This window comes from Elephas maximus, chromosome 6 (assembly GCF_024166365.1).
Source record: "Elephas maximus indicus isolate mEleMax1 chromosome 6, mEleMax1 primary haplotype, whole genome shotgun sequence".
NCBI classification, from domain to species: domain Eukaryota; kingdom Metazoa; phylum Chordata; class Mammalia; order Proboscidea; family Elephantidae; genus Elephas; species Elephas maximus.
This window is the reverse complement of record NC_064824.1, coordinates 71356945-71372766: the sequence shown is the minus strand read 5'-3', so window position 1 is coordinate 71372766 and position 15822 is coordinate 71356945. Positions and strand designations below refer to the sequence as shown.

The 15822-nt window shown below is 37.7% G+C and overlaps 1 protein-coding gene across 5 annotated transcripts in view; it reads right to left on the bottom strand.

The window, feature by feature from the left end:
* MAP3K20 (mitogen-activated protein kinase kinase kinase 20) overlaps positions 1 to 15822 on the bottom strand; it is a 212503-nt gene that overhangs the window by 71349 nt on the left and 125332 nt on the right. For all 5 annotated transcript variants that reach the window (XM_049887458.1, XM_049887460.1, XM_049887461.1 and 2 more), the window contains exons 9-10: positions 13735 to 13809; positions 8325 to 8431 (exon numbers count right to left, since the gene is read on the bottom strand). In XM_049887458.1, coding sequence (XP_049743415.1) covers positions 8325 to 8431; positions 13735 to 13809 — 182 coding nt within the window. The remainder of the gene's footprint in view (positions 1 to 8324; positions 8432 to 13734; positions 13810 to 15822) is intronic.

The following is a 15822-nucleotide window of genomic DNA, read 5'->3' as shown; positions in this document are numbered from 1 at the left end:
AGGTTAGGTAATCAATATCACACTGTACGTAGTTGAGATGGGACTTCAGCCCATTTACTGGCTGAGTTATCTGAGTGATCAATTGATGAAACTGATTCAGTTTCCTTAGTTGTAAGAGGCGGTGGTTATATCACATCAGGGCTTCCCAATTTGCCTGATACTAAGAATTACCTGGGAAGCTTGATAAAACAACAACAACAAAAACCAGATTCCTAGACCCTCAAGTAGAACTCCTGATTCAGTAGGGCTCGGTGGGGCTTAGCAGTTTCCATTATTTAATAAAAGACCCAGGTAATTTTTACAGTCAGGCTAGTATGGCAAACCCTGGGCCATGTGAACTCAAGGTTATTCTGAGCGTTAATAATCTTTAAAGAAAGTTTCTTCCTTAGTCTCTATAGGCCAACTAACCTCACCACTGGGACAACATGCATAGTTACAGAAACTTGTCCCTCACAGAAACTGAAACTGGCAAAGAAGGTTCAGCACAAACTTTTTTTCTCCTTCAGGGCTGTTGCAAAGTTTAAATTTATGCTTTGAAAACTGAAAGTTCTTCCCCTTGAGATTTTGGAAAGCCTGTGAGTACAGCAACAATGAGAAAGAGAAACCAAGAGAGCACCTGAGAGAAGGCATGGAGGAGAGGGTTGGGCTGGAGAAGGCACACAGAGAGAAGGATGCAGAAAAAGAAGAAAGAAAATGGAAATAGTGGACTATTGTAGATTAACTGCTCCAGGTGCCACTGAGACACACTGGTGTTGCAGGCTGCATAATCCTAGTTGAGGCTTTGACTATGGAAGGTAGAAGCCCCAGATCTAAGTTAATGAGTGTATGTAATCAAAGACTACCTTTTTATTTCTAGGGAAAGTCCCAGTAAGTGCACAGTTTAGTCCAACGTCTTTGCAGACGAGAACTAAAGGAATGAAAAAAAAGGTTGAAGTTGGTTCCGACTCATAGGGACCCTATGTACAAGCAATGATACCCCGTTCCATGTCCTCTTCTGAATCCAGCTTGAATTTCTGGCAGTTCTCGGTTGATGTACTCGTGCAACTGCTTTTGAATGATTTTCAGCATAATTTTACTTGCCCATGAAATTAGTGATATTGTTCAATAGTTTCCACATTCTGTTGGGTCACCTTTTTTTGGAATGGGTACAAATATGCATCTCTTCCAGTCAGTTGACCAGGCAGCTGCCCTCCAAATTTCTACAGACAAATGAGAACTTCTAGTGCTGCATCTGTTCGCGGAAACATCTCAACTGGTATTCCATCAGTTCCTGGAGCCTTGTTTTTTTTGCCAATGCCGCCAGTGCAGCTTGGACTTCTTCCTTCAGTACCATCAGTTCTTGATCATATGCTCCTTCTGAAATGGTTGAACGCTGACCAATTCTTTTGGGTACAGTGACTCTGTGTATTCCTTCCGTCTTCTTCTGATGCTTCCTGCTTCATTCAATATTTTTCCCATAGAATCCTTCCATGTTGCAACTTGAGGCTTGAATTTTAATTTCAGCTCTTTCAACTTGAGAAATGCTGACTGTATTCTTCCCTTTTGGTTTTCTAAAACCAGGTCTTTGTACATTTCATTATATACTTTACTCTGTCTTCTTGAACTGCCCTTTGAAATCTTCTCTTCGGCTACTTTACTTCATTTCTTCCATTTGCTTTAGCTACTCTATGTTCAAGAGCAAGTTTCAGGGTCTCTTCTGACATTCAGTTTGGTCTTTTCTTTCTTTCCTGTCTTTTTAATGATCTCTTGCTTTCTTCGTGTATGTGTCCTTGATGTCATTCCACAAGTCATTTCGTCTCTGGTCATTAGTGTTCAATGAGTCAAATCTATTCTTGAGATGGCGTCTAAATTCAGGTGGGATATACTCAAGGTTGTACTTTGGCTCTTGCGGACTTACTTGTTCTGATTTTCTTCAACTTCAGCTTGAACTTGCATATAAGCAATTGATGGTCTGTCCCCTGGCCTTGTTCTGACAGATACTGAGTTTTTCATTGTCTCTTTCCACAGATGTAGTCAATTTGATTCCTGTGTATTCCATCTGGTGAGGTTCACGTGTATAGCTGCCATTTATGTTGTTGAAAAAAGGTTTTTGCAATGAGGAAGTCATTGGTCTTGCAAAATTCTATCATGAAATCTCCAGTATTGTTTCTATCACCAAGGCCATATTTTCCAATTATCAATCCTTCTTTGTTTCCAACTTTGGCATTCCAATCACCTGTAATTATCAATGCATCGTGACTGCATGTTTGATCTATTTCAAACTGCAGAAATTGGTAAAAATCTTCAATTTTTTCATCTTTAGCCTTAGTGGTTGGTGTGAAATTTGAATAATAGTCATATTAACTGATCTTCCTTGTATGGACACTATCCTATCACTGACAGTGTAGTACTTCAGGATAGATCTTGAGATGTTCTTTTTGACAATGAATGTGACCCCATTCCTCTTTGTCATTCCTGGCAGAGTAGACCATATGATTGTCTGATTCAAAATGGCCAATACCAGTCCATTTCAGCTCACTAATGCCTAGGATATTGATGTTTATGCATTCCATTTCATTTTTGACGACTTCCAATTTTCCTAGATACATACTTGATACATTCCACGTTCCTATTATTAAGGATGTTTGCAGCTGTTTCTTCTCATTTTGAGTTGTGCCACATCAGCAAATGAAGGTCCCAAAAGCTTGACTCCAACCACATCATGAAGGTCGACTCTGCTTTGAGGAGGCAGCTCTTCCTCAGTCATATTTTGAGTGCCTTCCAACCTGAGGGGTTCATCTTCTGGCACTGTATCAGACAATGTTCTGCTACTATTCATATGGTTTTCACTAGCTAATTTTTTCAGAAGTAGACCAGTAGGTCCTTCTGCCTAGTTTGTCTTAGTCTGGAAGCTCAGCTGAAGCCTTTCCACCTTGGGTGACCCTGCTGGTATTTGAAATACTGGTGCCACAGCTTCCAGAATCACAGCAACATGCAAGCCCCCACAGTACGACAAACTGATAGACACATGGCAGCATCTGCTATGCCTCGTCAAACATCAATATTCTATTCCTTTTATTAGTGCATTTGAGATTTACAAAAGGATATAAATCTCACTATAGCTCTAAAAGAAAGGTGCTAGATAAGAAATCTTTCAGAATTATGACTGTATCATTAAATCCAAAATTCATTCCTGATACTTCCGACAAAAATATCATGTCCATTCACAAATAAGTTTGTTTTTATTTTTTAAGTGAAAGAACGAGGGGGAAAAAGCAGTGTGGGAATTCCTAGGTGAAACTTATGCTAAAAAAAAAAGCATGAGCCATCTCCAGTGAAAGATGGTCACAGGGAGACAAAAGGAGGCAGCAGAGCTGGGCACACTCAGTGGTGAGATGGTGGTGGCCTGGGCTACTTGTCTGTGCAGTGCTGCTGCCAAGCCAGTCCCAGCTTTTCTGCCAGCAAGACTGATCTCACTGATGTTCTTTTTGATCAGGGTAAATGGCCAAGAAATTCTATTTCACTTGTAATTTAAGCCAAAGATTCATCTCAAGTTCCAGCTCTGGGAGCCCACTGTGATTTTGAGCCCTTCTGGAAAATAGATCAACAGTTAAGTAAGCTGAAAGCTGTGGCACAGAGAAAAACAAACATGGGCAGAGTAAATATTCTTCCTCAATCTGTCTCCTCAGGCCTAGCTTCCTAGCCCCCTCCCCTCAGTGCCCCAGGATCTGACATGTTGGAGGTTATATGTTATAACTGCAACCAAGACCTGGTGAACAGCATCAAGGCAGCTCTCCCCCTTGCTGTTCTCTTTCTTTTGGCTGATGCATTGTTTTGTATCACATGCAATGCATTTGTTGGTGCATTTATATATCTCTCTGTTATAGAAATATCGATTTTTAAGTATATTGATTAATGGAGATTATGGTTTTTTCTTAAGCTAAATCCAGCCAACTTTGACTTTAACTACCATCAATTTTCCATACGCCAAAAACAGGCATGAACTGAAAATCCATTAGAAAGAAACTTACTTTGAAATAAAAGGTCTATTTGTAAAAAAAAAAAAAAGGAGCTATATTATATAATACGTGATAACTATATAACATATATATTAAATTTCATACTACATATTAAATTACATGATTTGTGCTAACATCCAAATTGCAAAGATGAATGATTTTTTGATCTCCGTGCGTTGTTTTTAAGAAGGCATGTCATGGTGAGGATACTTTGATCACCAAGGAAGAACACAACCAACAAAATGTTTTGCCAAGAGTCACAGACCTGAACTTTTCACCACACCACCACACAGCTCACTGAGTGCAGATTTCCACGGGTCTGCAGGCAGCCACATAGGTAATGAAAACCAAAAGCATGGATGAAACATGGATGAAAGGAAGGTGGTACATTTTCTGTTTCTAATGCTCATTGCCAATACTGCTAATATGTCAGGAAGAGAAACAAGCTAAGGGTCTGAATGACAAGGAAATGTCTGAGACTCTAGATTTCTTTCCTATCATTTAAGAGGTCAAAGGAAAGAATCTAGTTTATGTGATTTTTTTGTAAACTAGTTTTTAAAAGAATTCTCAGAATAATAATTCATTACTTTTCTAAAACTAGATGTTCCATCTTTTAGAGGAAACTCTACCAGAAAACAATCATTTGCCAGAAACACCAGATCAGGACTGCAATCAGACTTTATCGTGATTCAGGTTTACTAAAATACACTTTGCACCTTGGTAACATGGTTTCAGACACAAGACAAAAGCTGGGGAAAGAAAAAAGCCATTTGAAGGTGCTGTCTTTTGTAACTTGGATAGATATAGACACACATTTGAAATATCCAGATGACCTGACAAAACATTTACTGCTTTTTGGCACTTGGCATATTAAAAGAGAGAATATTTTTTGCCTTAATCAAATCCTACAGTGATCATGGTCTGTAATATTTCTCTTAGATAAAAAGGGATCTAGTCAAGTGAATACTGTTAATGAGTAGTTGGCGTGACACTGGACACGAGGCGACTGCTTCCCTTTTACTAAAATACATCAATGCATTTTATCTTTTCTTTCCCATTTCCTACTACCCATCTTAATCTTGTCTTTTCTTCTTGAAACTTTTTTTTATTTTATTGAAACATTTTAAAAATTAATTTAATTATTCAACTAATCTGGGTTTAAAGTAGAAAAAACAGAAAATAAAGATATACAAATATACAATAGTCTCCCATAACCCCATTACCCAGTAGGACACTGACCTTTTGATACTTTTCCCTAGGTATACATATGTACACATAAAAGTATATATTTCTTTGAAGAAAATGGAATTGTTCTAGACATACTGGATTGTAGCCTCCATTTTTAAGTTATTTATCATCAACAGCAATTCTTTTAATAAACACAGATGTGTACTATCATTAATGGCTCTACATTATTCCATATGTAAGAATATTATAATTTTTTAAAACCATTTCTCTTTTATTGCACTTTATGCCATTTCCAGTTTTACAATGTTAAGAAGAACAAGCATCCATACATTCTTGAACAACCTTTCCATTTATTTTCTTAGGAATAAAGTGCTAGAGGCAAAATTTCTAGAACTAAGGATATGAACATTTTTAGGGCATCTCATCAATACTGCCAAAATATCCTCCAGAAAGGTAGTATTTCCCACCAGCAATGTGTAAGAAAGCCTGTAACAGTGGATATTTTCACAATGTAAAATTTGGCCAACCCGATAAATGAATTATGTTCCTTTGTATATATTTGATTGCTAAGTAAGGTTGAATATTTTTTCCTATGTTTATTGGCCATTTGATTTCTCCTTTTGTGAAATGCCTTTTCATATCCTTTGATAGGATTTTTTAAATTAAAATGTTACTTAAAAAAAATTTCATTGTGTTTTCAGTGAAAGTTTACCCACCACTCAGCAATAAAATGTTAAAGATGGCAATCCTTTGTCTATCAAAGTGGTTTTCAAGTGTGGTCTGGGGACCCATGAGACCTTTTCAAAGGATCTGCAAGGTTAAATTTGTTTTTCAAAAAGTTTGAGAACTGCTGATCTATCATACGGGGGAGGGGGGGAGTTGCAACAGTATGTCATTTGTCTTGGAAATGTATTTATGATGGGTGTTCCTTTTGACCATATAGAAGCTTTAAATTTTCATACAGTCAACTTTCCCCCTCTGTTTTCTGGGTTTTTTGATATATTTCAAAAGACTCCTTATCTCAAGGGTATTAATAAAAAAAAAAAAAAATTAATAGTAGTATTAAAATCCTACCAATCCTTTGGATAAAAAATCAAATAGCATTTCTTCGGGGAATTATTATATCCTCAGACCAGATCAGGTTTCATGGTTATATACTCTAAGGCATCCAGTACTTCTCTGTCATAATACTTATCAAAGTGGAATGAAGTAATTACTTGCATATTTATATTTAGTAGTTTATATTAGACACTGCTGCTGGAGAGCTCTGTGTGTTGGGACTGTTCAGCTCACCACTACAGCCCAACACCAGTAACACCAGTATGGTGCCTTTTGCCAGCAGAGGTTCAGTGACTATCTAAATGAACGAATGTAAGAAGTACATTTATCATGGCAAACTAACTTACATATTTATATTCTTTTGTATAAAATCATTATCATATTATTATTATCTCTTGTATAAGAATGTCTTTTTATAGCATTATTACCACGGTATTTTCTTCTTCCCCAAATATTTATGGAGCAACTTCTGTGTCCAAGGCACATTCTAGAAGCTGTGGGTACAGAGATGAACAAGGCAGACTATCTGGCCAATGAGACAGAGATTACACAACCACTGCAGAACTACTTACTAATTCCCACAGCTGTGAAGGCTATGAGGAGATGCTCTCAGAGCACACAGTATGGGGCCTGGTCAGGAAACACTGTTCTCTGAATGACCACAGGATCACGGTGGAGTGTGGGTGGGCATCAGGGGTGGTATGCGCTCAAACAGGATTAGTTTTAAATAGAGGAAAGTGAATCTGCAAAGACCCTAAGTGTAGAAAACGATGCATCTTTTGAAAGATTGAAAGAAAGCCTGAAACTAAGGATCAGAGTGGTGCTCCTGGGATGAGGCTGGTGAGGCCAGAGCACAAAGGGTCTTAGGAGTCAAGTATTTTGGGCTTTGCCCTACGAGTAATGGGAACTCACATATAGTTTTTAAAGGGGAATGGTTTGATTTAATCCGCTCTGATCTCTTCCTGGGAAGCCCTGGTGGCACAGTGGTTAAGTGCTACGGCTGTTAACCAAAAGGTCAGCAGTTCAAAGCCACCAGGTGCTCCTTGCAAACTCTGTGGGGCAGTTCTACCCTGCCCTGTAGGGTCACTATCGGTCGGAATCGACTCGACGGTAGCGGGTTTGGTTTTTTTTTTTTTTGGATCTCTTCCTGTGGAAAACATGTATTTCTTACATGTTTTGTTTCAATTCTTTTAGCTTAGAAAAAAATCCCTCATTGCTAGACAAAAGCTCAGTCTCACTTTTGTATCCCTAAATACAAATTAATTTAGCTCACTGGTCCTAGATAGATATTTCAAAAGAATAAAAGTCAATAAGCTTATTGTAAAACACCAATTAAACAAAGTCCAAAGAAATGTCTAATAATAGAAGTAAACAACTCTCGATTTTCAAAGTACATGCAGTACTCACTTGGAATCGGCAGATGGCGCAAGGTATCATGTTACTGCCATAGCCATCAGGAGCAGCGATGAAGTTACTTTAAACCTTCTGCTGAGTCAGGGGAGGAATAATGTCAGCTCCCAAACACGCTATTTATATCCGTGCACCACGTGACCTGGCTCAAGCGCTCTACCTTGGGCTTGCTTTTTCCACTCACACAATTCCCTCATTATTAAGTTTGTTTTACACTTGAGAAGGTTTAATACGATTTATAACATTAAAAGTTTGTTTTAAAAAAAAAAAGTATTTTTATACTCTTCCTACGTCCTCCATCAGCAGATACAGTGCTCTACAAAGTTCAAGGCAAACTGTGTTTTTATGTCCCGCTGGACAGAGGCCAAAGCTTCCTAACACAGTGTGTGTACAGAGAAATGTCTGGTAGCCATCTTTTGTCTCAGAAGATAGGATTTCCATGTTCTCTCCAAATACTTCCATGTATGATATGGCAACAAATGTAGAGGAATGCTCTTTTTTTGCTTACATATGAAATGGAACTTATTTGATCTCAAAAAAAAATCAAATTTCCAAGCTGTTCTTAGAAATTAGACGGTCATCAAGCCTTGTGGTTCTCTCCTTACTGACACTACTCACGGTCCTTTAGAGCTGAAGGCCATGACTCCAGTCAGCTCCCTGGCTACCTACCTCCACTCTGCCTTGTTGTGCAGGAATGAGTTACACTGGTCAGGGAGGCTAGTGTCATTTGACATGGACTCCAGGATCGAAATGATTTGTTTGAACGATGGCCGTTTCTGAGGAAGAGAAGATAAGTAATCACTTGTTGGGACTTGAGAACCTGGATCTTTAAGAGAAAATGTAGATATCAAAAAGCATAGTAATAAACTCAAATCACTATAACAAAATAAAACATAACACAATGATTTAGCTAGTTTATAACTATCAATTAGATAACTCAGGTTTAGGGAACCCTGTTCTTTACTTTCAATCGAGTCATAAGAACAGACTTAGATGTTTTTCTATCTCGTGGCCCAAGGTTAGGATGATAAAGGTTATTCTCTGTAGGTAGGCAGAGTACCAATTCTCCTTTGGGTATGACTAGACTCCTAAAAAGAAAACATAACCCCTTTAATAAAAAATATTTCTATGTGATAAAGCAAGTACTGTTGGCCCTCCATATCCCAGGTTCCACATCTGCGGATTCAACCAACTATGGATCAAAAATATTCAGGAAAAAAAAAGGTCCAAAAACCAAAACTTGAATTTGCTGCTCGCCAAGCACTACGCTGAATTCGCACGAATGAAGTGATGTGTAGGCATACCCTGCTGTAGCCTCCCACCATTTCACAGATCCTCGGCCTCTCTCCGGCACTCGCTGTTTGAGCATTGCTTGCCTCGAGTCTTGTCATTATTCTCTAAACAATACTGTATAGCAACTATTTACATTGTATTAGGTATTATAAGAAATCTAGAGATGACTTATAACTAGCTTTTAGTGCTAAGAAACTGTAAGGTACTGCTCACTAGAAATTGAAAACGCAGTGGCTAAGTGTATTTCTTTAGCTAGCAGTAACTACACTAGTCTATCTCTTGAGATGCCAGCCAAGGTTGAGACAAAAGGTTAAAACAAAAATTGAGAAAGATAATAAAAGGATGATGCACATTCTCTCTTCATCACGCCTCATAATTATACCATTTCTGAACAAATTACAGTTGCAGCAATTAAACATGCATTTTAATTTGGGAGCACAAAAACAAGAAGGAACAATGTTGAGGTGCCTTGCTTGCTCTTAGGCACTGAGTGCTTTACCTTATTAAGAAAGGCAATTTTTCCATTTCTCGGGAAGATAAAGCTGGGGTATTTATTCTGAGTTCTGCCATTTTTCTGCTTGTCTAAGGGTGTGTGTGTGTGTGTGTGTTTTAAGAAGAGGGCATGAGTTCCCAAAGCCACTGATGCACATTAGGTCTTCTGATAGCCAAGAGAAAAATGCCTTAAAAAATGTGAAAAATATTGCTTGCCTTCGACTTTGTTCCCATTTTAATTTTCCACCATATGTCAGGGTGCAAAAGGAAAAATCTTTTAATTGTTTACACAGGAACTAACTATATCACAAATAATGCTTTTTCATTTTTCATGGAAAAGCAGCAGGAGAAGCTAATGAACTTTTAAGGAAAAATATTTTCCCCTATATTTAATCATTCTTGAAATAAGGTGAAACTTTTTTAACTGGTGATGGCAAGCATCCCTAGAAAAATCTAAATGTTATCATTAGAATATACTTTCAGATGGCAATTATCAAAGTGAACACTTAAAAAGAAACAATAATGTAGTATTTTGTGGTAATATTTAGTATGGGTATTCTGGTTACAGAATACAACATTTGTTCTAGAGTCTCACATAAGCTCCTTTGAAGGGTTTAGGTTCCTTTTAGTAGCATTATATAAGATTTATTTAAAAAAATTCAAAACTAGGGCCATTTATTAAGTATTTATATGTTACCTACTTGTTAACTTCATTTTATAGATCAGGGAAACTGGATTCAGAAATGTCTGACTTGTTCGGACTCACACAGGAAGCAAGTTACATAACCACACCAAAATAAATTTCCTGAGAGGTACATCTTAGTTCTCTCACCAGATATACAGAACAATTCGTGCAGAAATTGGTGCATTTGACCCAGTGGTCATGTTCTTAAATTATTACAGCACACAGCTGTATAATCTTTTATTACACAAGGGTAAGATATTTTCTATCAAATTCATAGTTTTAACTATTATTTTTTCCTTATTCAGAAATGTCACTTTAGAACATGAATCAATATTCACCCTTCCTTCTTTCTTCGATAAAATATTTTGACCACCTCACTGGAATGACCTCATATTTTCCTATTACCAGCATTCTCCTGTATACTCTTCTGCCTCTTCATTGCAAAAGAACGCTTTTCTATAGATGGGCTGAATATTTTCATCTATGTATTAATACCCTAGAGGTCTAAGAACTTAAAAAAAAAAAGAGAGAAATAAAATATTTTAACCAACAATTGGTCTACAATGGTGGGTCCCTGGTGGTGCAGTGGTTAAGAGCTCAGCTGCTAACCAGAAGGTTGGCAGTTCAAATCCACCAGCTGCTCCTTGGAAACCCTATTGGGGCAGTCTTACTCTGTCCTATAGGGTCACTATGAATGAGAATCGACCGACAGCAACAGGTTTTGGTTTGGTATTACTCTACATACATGAAAAAATACATGCACAGGTCTGGCACCAGCTTCTGGACGAATTGTTATATATGTCTAGTGAGAAAAAAAAGATGTCTCTCTTAGGAGATTTATCTTGGTATGGTACTTCAGTCAATAACATCAGGGCACCTACTTTACTAAATTTAGTAAGGTGCTATGGGGAAACATATAAAAACTAGCTCTATTTCCTCATAGAGCTTGCAATCTATTTAGGAAGAAAAAATATTTAAAAAAATTAATGGTTTAAGGCAAGGCAGTAGGCCACACGGTAAGAGCAATGATGGTTTAGGAAAAGGAGTACTAAGTGTGGGCTGGGGTAAATGGAGTGACCAAGGAAGGCCTAATTCTGAAGTGTTCAGGAGAGAAAAGAAAAAAAGAGAAGAGAGCATGTTTAAGGTATGAAGGTATGTACAAAGTATGTCTAGAACAGATCAAATGAGAGGGAGAGAGAGAAAGCTATGGCCGAGTGTACAATCAAAGCTTACAGAGGGCGTGTACTAGTTTTATTAGAATAAAATGTCATGGATTTAGGAAATAAAAACCAACCTTGAAGTTTTTTTCATACCTCACGTGGCTGGAACATAAGATTTCTTTGGTTCTAAAGAAGAGTTGCTACGAGTTGGAACCAACTAGACAGCAAAGGGCCAACGGGTAAAGAAGGGCCAGCTTACTACATGTTAAAGATGTAACACCCCAACCTCATGGCATCAACACCAGGCCTAATGTCCTTGTTGTGTGAGGTACTTGTACTATCATTTAATTAATGAAACTTAAATATATATTCTTAGAATTTTAATTAATATGGTACAGAGTTTCCAATGAAAAAATTCAAAACATGCTTTGCATACTGAAATATAATTACAATCATAGAGGTCTAATTGCATAAATCTAATTCAGTGCAAATCATTTTAGGTGAAATTTTTATTTAAATATTAGATACAAAAATATCACCAGCATTACTGGTGTATGCCACAATGGACATATAACTGGCACAGTAGGGAAAGGCCAGGGCAATACCACCTTAACATATAAAATAAAACCTGTAAAGGCAAGTTTGCAAATAGTCGCTTATAGTTTCTACTAGATTAGTCACAAAGTTCAGGTATTTATTTTCATGCCTAAAAATCCCTCTATTCTGCAAAATCATACACTAAAAATATTAGGGTCTGAATAGGGGCAGGGAAAACCATTCAAAACCTATGCAACTTTGTCATAGAGCACTATTTAAACAATAACAACCCTAAATAAAAAAATATTAACACGGTTAAAAAACAGTTTAAATTATTTAATAAAAAAGAATACTAAGTAAAAAGGGGAAGACAGTTTGATGACCAGGAGTCAAAGCAAAGGTTGAGGCTGCTGGTTGTAAGGGCAAAGGCAAAAAGCACAAAGTTGGGGAGAACCAGCAACAAACTTCTCCAAGACAAAGTACTGTCCAGGCCACGCCAAAAAGGAGCATGTGGGGTAAATGGGCTTCACAGTACTAAGCTCCTTGCTGCACTTGGCTGCATTATCATACTTTGCACTCAGCTCTTCTTACTTGGTGGTGCCATGGGATGGAAAAAATTATGTATGAGTCAACATGAATTCTATGTTATATTAACATAGTTCCCATACATACCAATTTTTTATGAGTTATTTACACTACAGAAACACATTATAGAACAAGAGACTATATGTTACAACCATTCATACTTTTTGGGGTCAGGCTAGAACTGGGATTAGGGAAGAAATTCTACTGTTAAGTCATTCTCTTATGGTCTCTATTTAAAAGGTTAGTTTCATTCCCTATATCTATTTCCATGAAAAATTGGACAGATTTGCACTATAAAATTTTAGTTCCCTTCTTGAACGTAATTGTTCTCTTAATTGAATGTTGAATCTATGAGTCTTTTTTATTTTTTGAGTTTTTATTATGGAAAGTTTCAAATATACACAAAAGTAAGAGAGGACAATATAATGAACCTCCAGGTCTACTTATCACTCAGCTTCAAAAATGATCCTGGCCAATCTTGTTTAATCTATACCCTCATCCATTGCCCTCTACTTTATTCTGAAGCAAATCCAAGACTACCCTATCATTTCATCTGTAAATATTTCCATATGTATGTCAGAGTCTTTTAAAATGATCTTTGCAGGGAAAGGAAATGGCCCATTCATGCTCAAATGTGATAACCACATGAAAGCCTAAGCTTTGGAGTTTCTCCAACTCTATTCTGACAGCTTAAAAAAAATTACTGAAACTGAACAGGGAGTACCTACCAGGATTCTCCAGAAGCTCTACTTTTGCCTAGTCTTTGGTTAGAAAGCCAATATGGTACAGGGGTTAAGAGCAGGGACTCACGCCAGACTGCTTGGATTCACATCCACCCCATCACTTACTAGCTGCATAACCTTGAGTTCATTACTTAAACCCATGTACTTGGGCTTCTTCATCTGCAAAATGGGGATAATAACAGTACATATTTCATAGGGATATTCTGAGGAATAAATGAGTTCATACACATAAAGTGTTTGAACTGTGCCTGGCATATAATACATAGTTATTTTTATAACATAAAGATGCAGTAGTTATTTTTATAACATAAAGGTACGATAGTTATTACCGAAGATTTAAAAAAATGGACAAAATTATTTTTACTGAGTCGAGAATGCCAAAGGGCGCTGTGAGAAGGGCCACTACTGAGTTTCTGGAGACCTGCGTAAGTAGATGTCAACAGAAAGTCCTAACGGTCAGCCAGGGGCTTGCAGAAACGGCAATACAGCCGGGCTTTGTAACAGACTTTATTAACCTACATTTAAAAACTAAAAGCCAAACAAAATTACAGAATCCTGAAAAAAAAAAAGTTATATATATATACCTTGGCATCAGCTTCCCAACACTGATGTAACAGTTCAGCAAAACTTCTGGGGCAACTGCTTGGAATGGTTAACCTCTACAACAGAGAAAGGGAAAACAAAACAAAAGAAAAACCACAGGGATTTAGTCATTGAGGCAAGGAAATGTTAACTGGAGGGTCACAAATGAGTTGATTTAATAGTATAAACAAGACATGAAATTTAAAGCTTCCAATGATTGACATATGAGAGAATTTCTGCTCAGATTCATAATATCTACTCTCTAATACTGTACTTTTCCTTCAAAGAGGAATCAGTGAATGGAGAGATACCATCCAGTGCAACACAGTAAATAAAACATAGAATCAACTGCAAAAGAAACCATAGTGGGAAAGGGGTGCATTGGGACTTAAATGCTAAGTCTGAAACAAGAAATTTATCACTGTACTTTTACAGGCAACTGTGAACTATGCAAGCAGGTCAGGCAACTGGGAAACCAGTTTATCTTTGGCAGTAGGTATACAACTCTGAAGACATCTTCAGCACAGAAGATCATAGAGATAATTTTGAAGAACTGTGCATTTTCTCATTGGTAAGTAAGATATTCTGAATGTATGTCTTAGTTTATCTAGTGCTGCAATAACAGAAATACCACAAGTGGGTGGCTTTAACAAACAGAAATTAATTTTCTCCCAGTTTAGGAGGCTACAAGTCTGAATTCAGGATACTGGCTCTGTTGTTGGGTACCAGTGAGTCAGTTCTGAGAACAGAGAACTGCCCCACAGGGTTTTCTTGCCTGTAATCTTTACAGAAGTAGTTTGCTAGGTCTTCCTCCCTTGGAGCCACTGGGTAGGTTCGAACTGCCAACCTTTCGATTAGCAGGCAAGTGCTGAACCGTTTGTACCACCAGGGCTCCTTCCGGTGCCAGCTCTAGGGGAAGTCTTTCCCTCTTTGCCAACTCTGGAGGAAAGTCCTTGTCTTTTCTGAGCTTCTGCTCCTGGGCAACCTTCATGTGGCTTGCCATCTCTCTTCCCCCATTTCTGCTTCTTTCTGGCTTGTTTAATCTCTTTTATATCTCAAAAGAGATTGACTTAAGATACACCCTACACTAATTCTGTCTCATTAACATTACAAAGACAATCCATTTTCAAATGGGGTTATAACCGCAGGCATAAAAAAAATAGAGGTTAGTATTTACAAGACATATTCTGGAGGGACACAGTTCAATCCAGAACAGTATATGACCCATTAGGGCTTAGTTCTGGTCAAACCTATATACTGCAAGGATCTGATACCACACAGAGTATAATGTGAGCATGAACCCTGTTCTGAGAAGTTCTCATAGAACACGCCCCTGAAGGCGCAGTTTAGAAATCTGTGGAGGCATTTTTTGTCATAAAGACTGGAGGGTTGCAACCGGCTTTCATAAAGGGGAGCAGGTCAGGAACGCTAGCCATCCTTCAGTGCACCATGAAGTCCTGCAGGATCAAAATTCTCTCGCCTCCCACCAAATTTCAAATGCCCTACGTGCATTCATGTAAGTAAAACAAGCAAAGAGGTTTAGAGTTTTTTGAACCAAGAAGCTAACTCTGATTTACAAGTAAACACAGAGTATTTTTTGAACAATGTTAATACACACTGAACTTTCCAAGAATTTAACTACCAAATAAATCAAAAGCTGCTATTTTTTGCTTCATTCATAACTTCACCAAGATTTCTGGAAAATGTAGTCTACAATAATGTCGCTCATGACACTGGAGTCTTAACACAACCCAGCCTCATCAGACTGCACTTGCAGCTGGTACATTCTACTCACCCACAGGCGCAAGCATCTAAGAGGGCTTCCTTATCTCCGCTAGTGCGGTCATGCCCGAGCATTTACGCAGAACAACACATACTTTCTTTTTCCTTTATAATACAGTGAGAGCATTATAGTGACTTAAAAAATAATGCGTGTAGGTAGGTTGTGTTACCTCTGAATTTCATTTTGGGGGTGCAACGAGCATATTAACACACTTGTTTCAAAAAGAGCCCGGGGTGTGACAGGATTGCAGATTTAATCCACAATGCTGTTTGCCAGGGGAGTTCTGCAAATAAAAAGCTTAAAACTT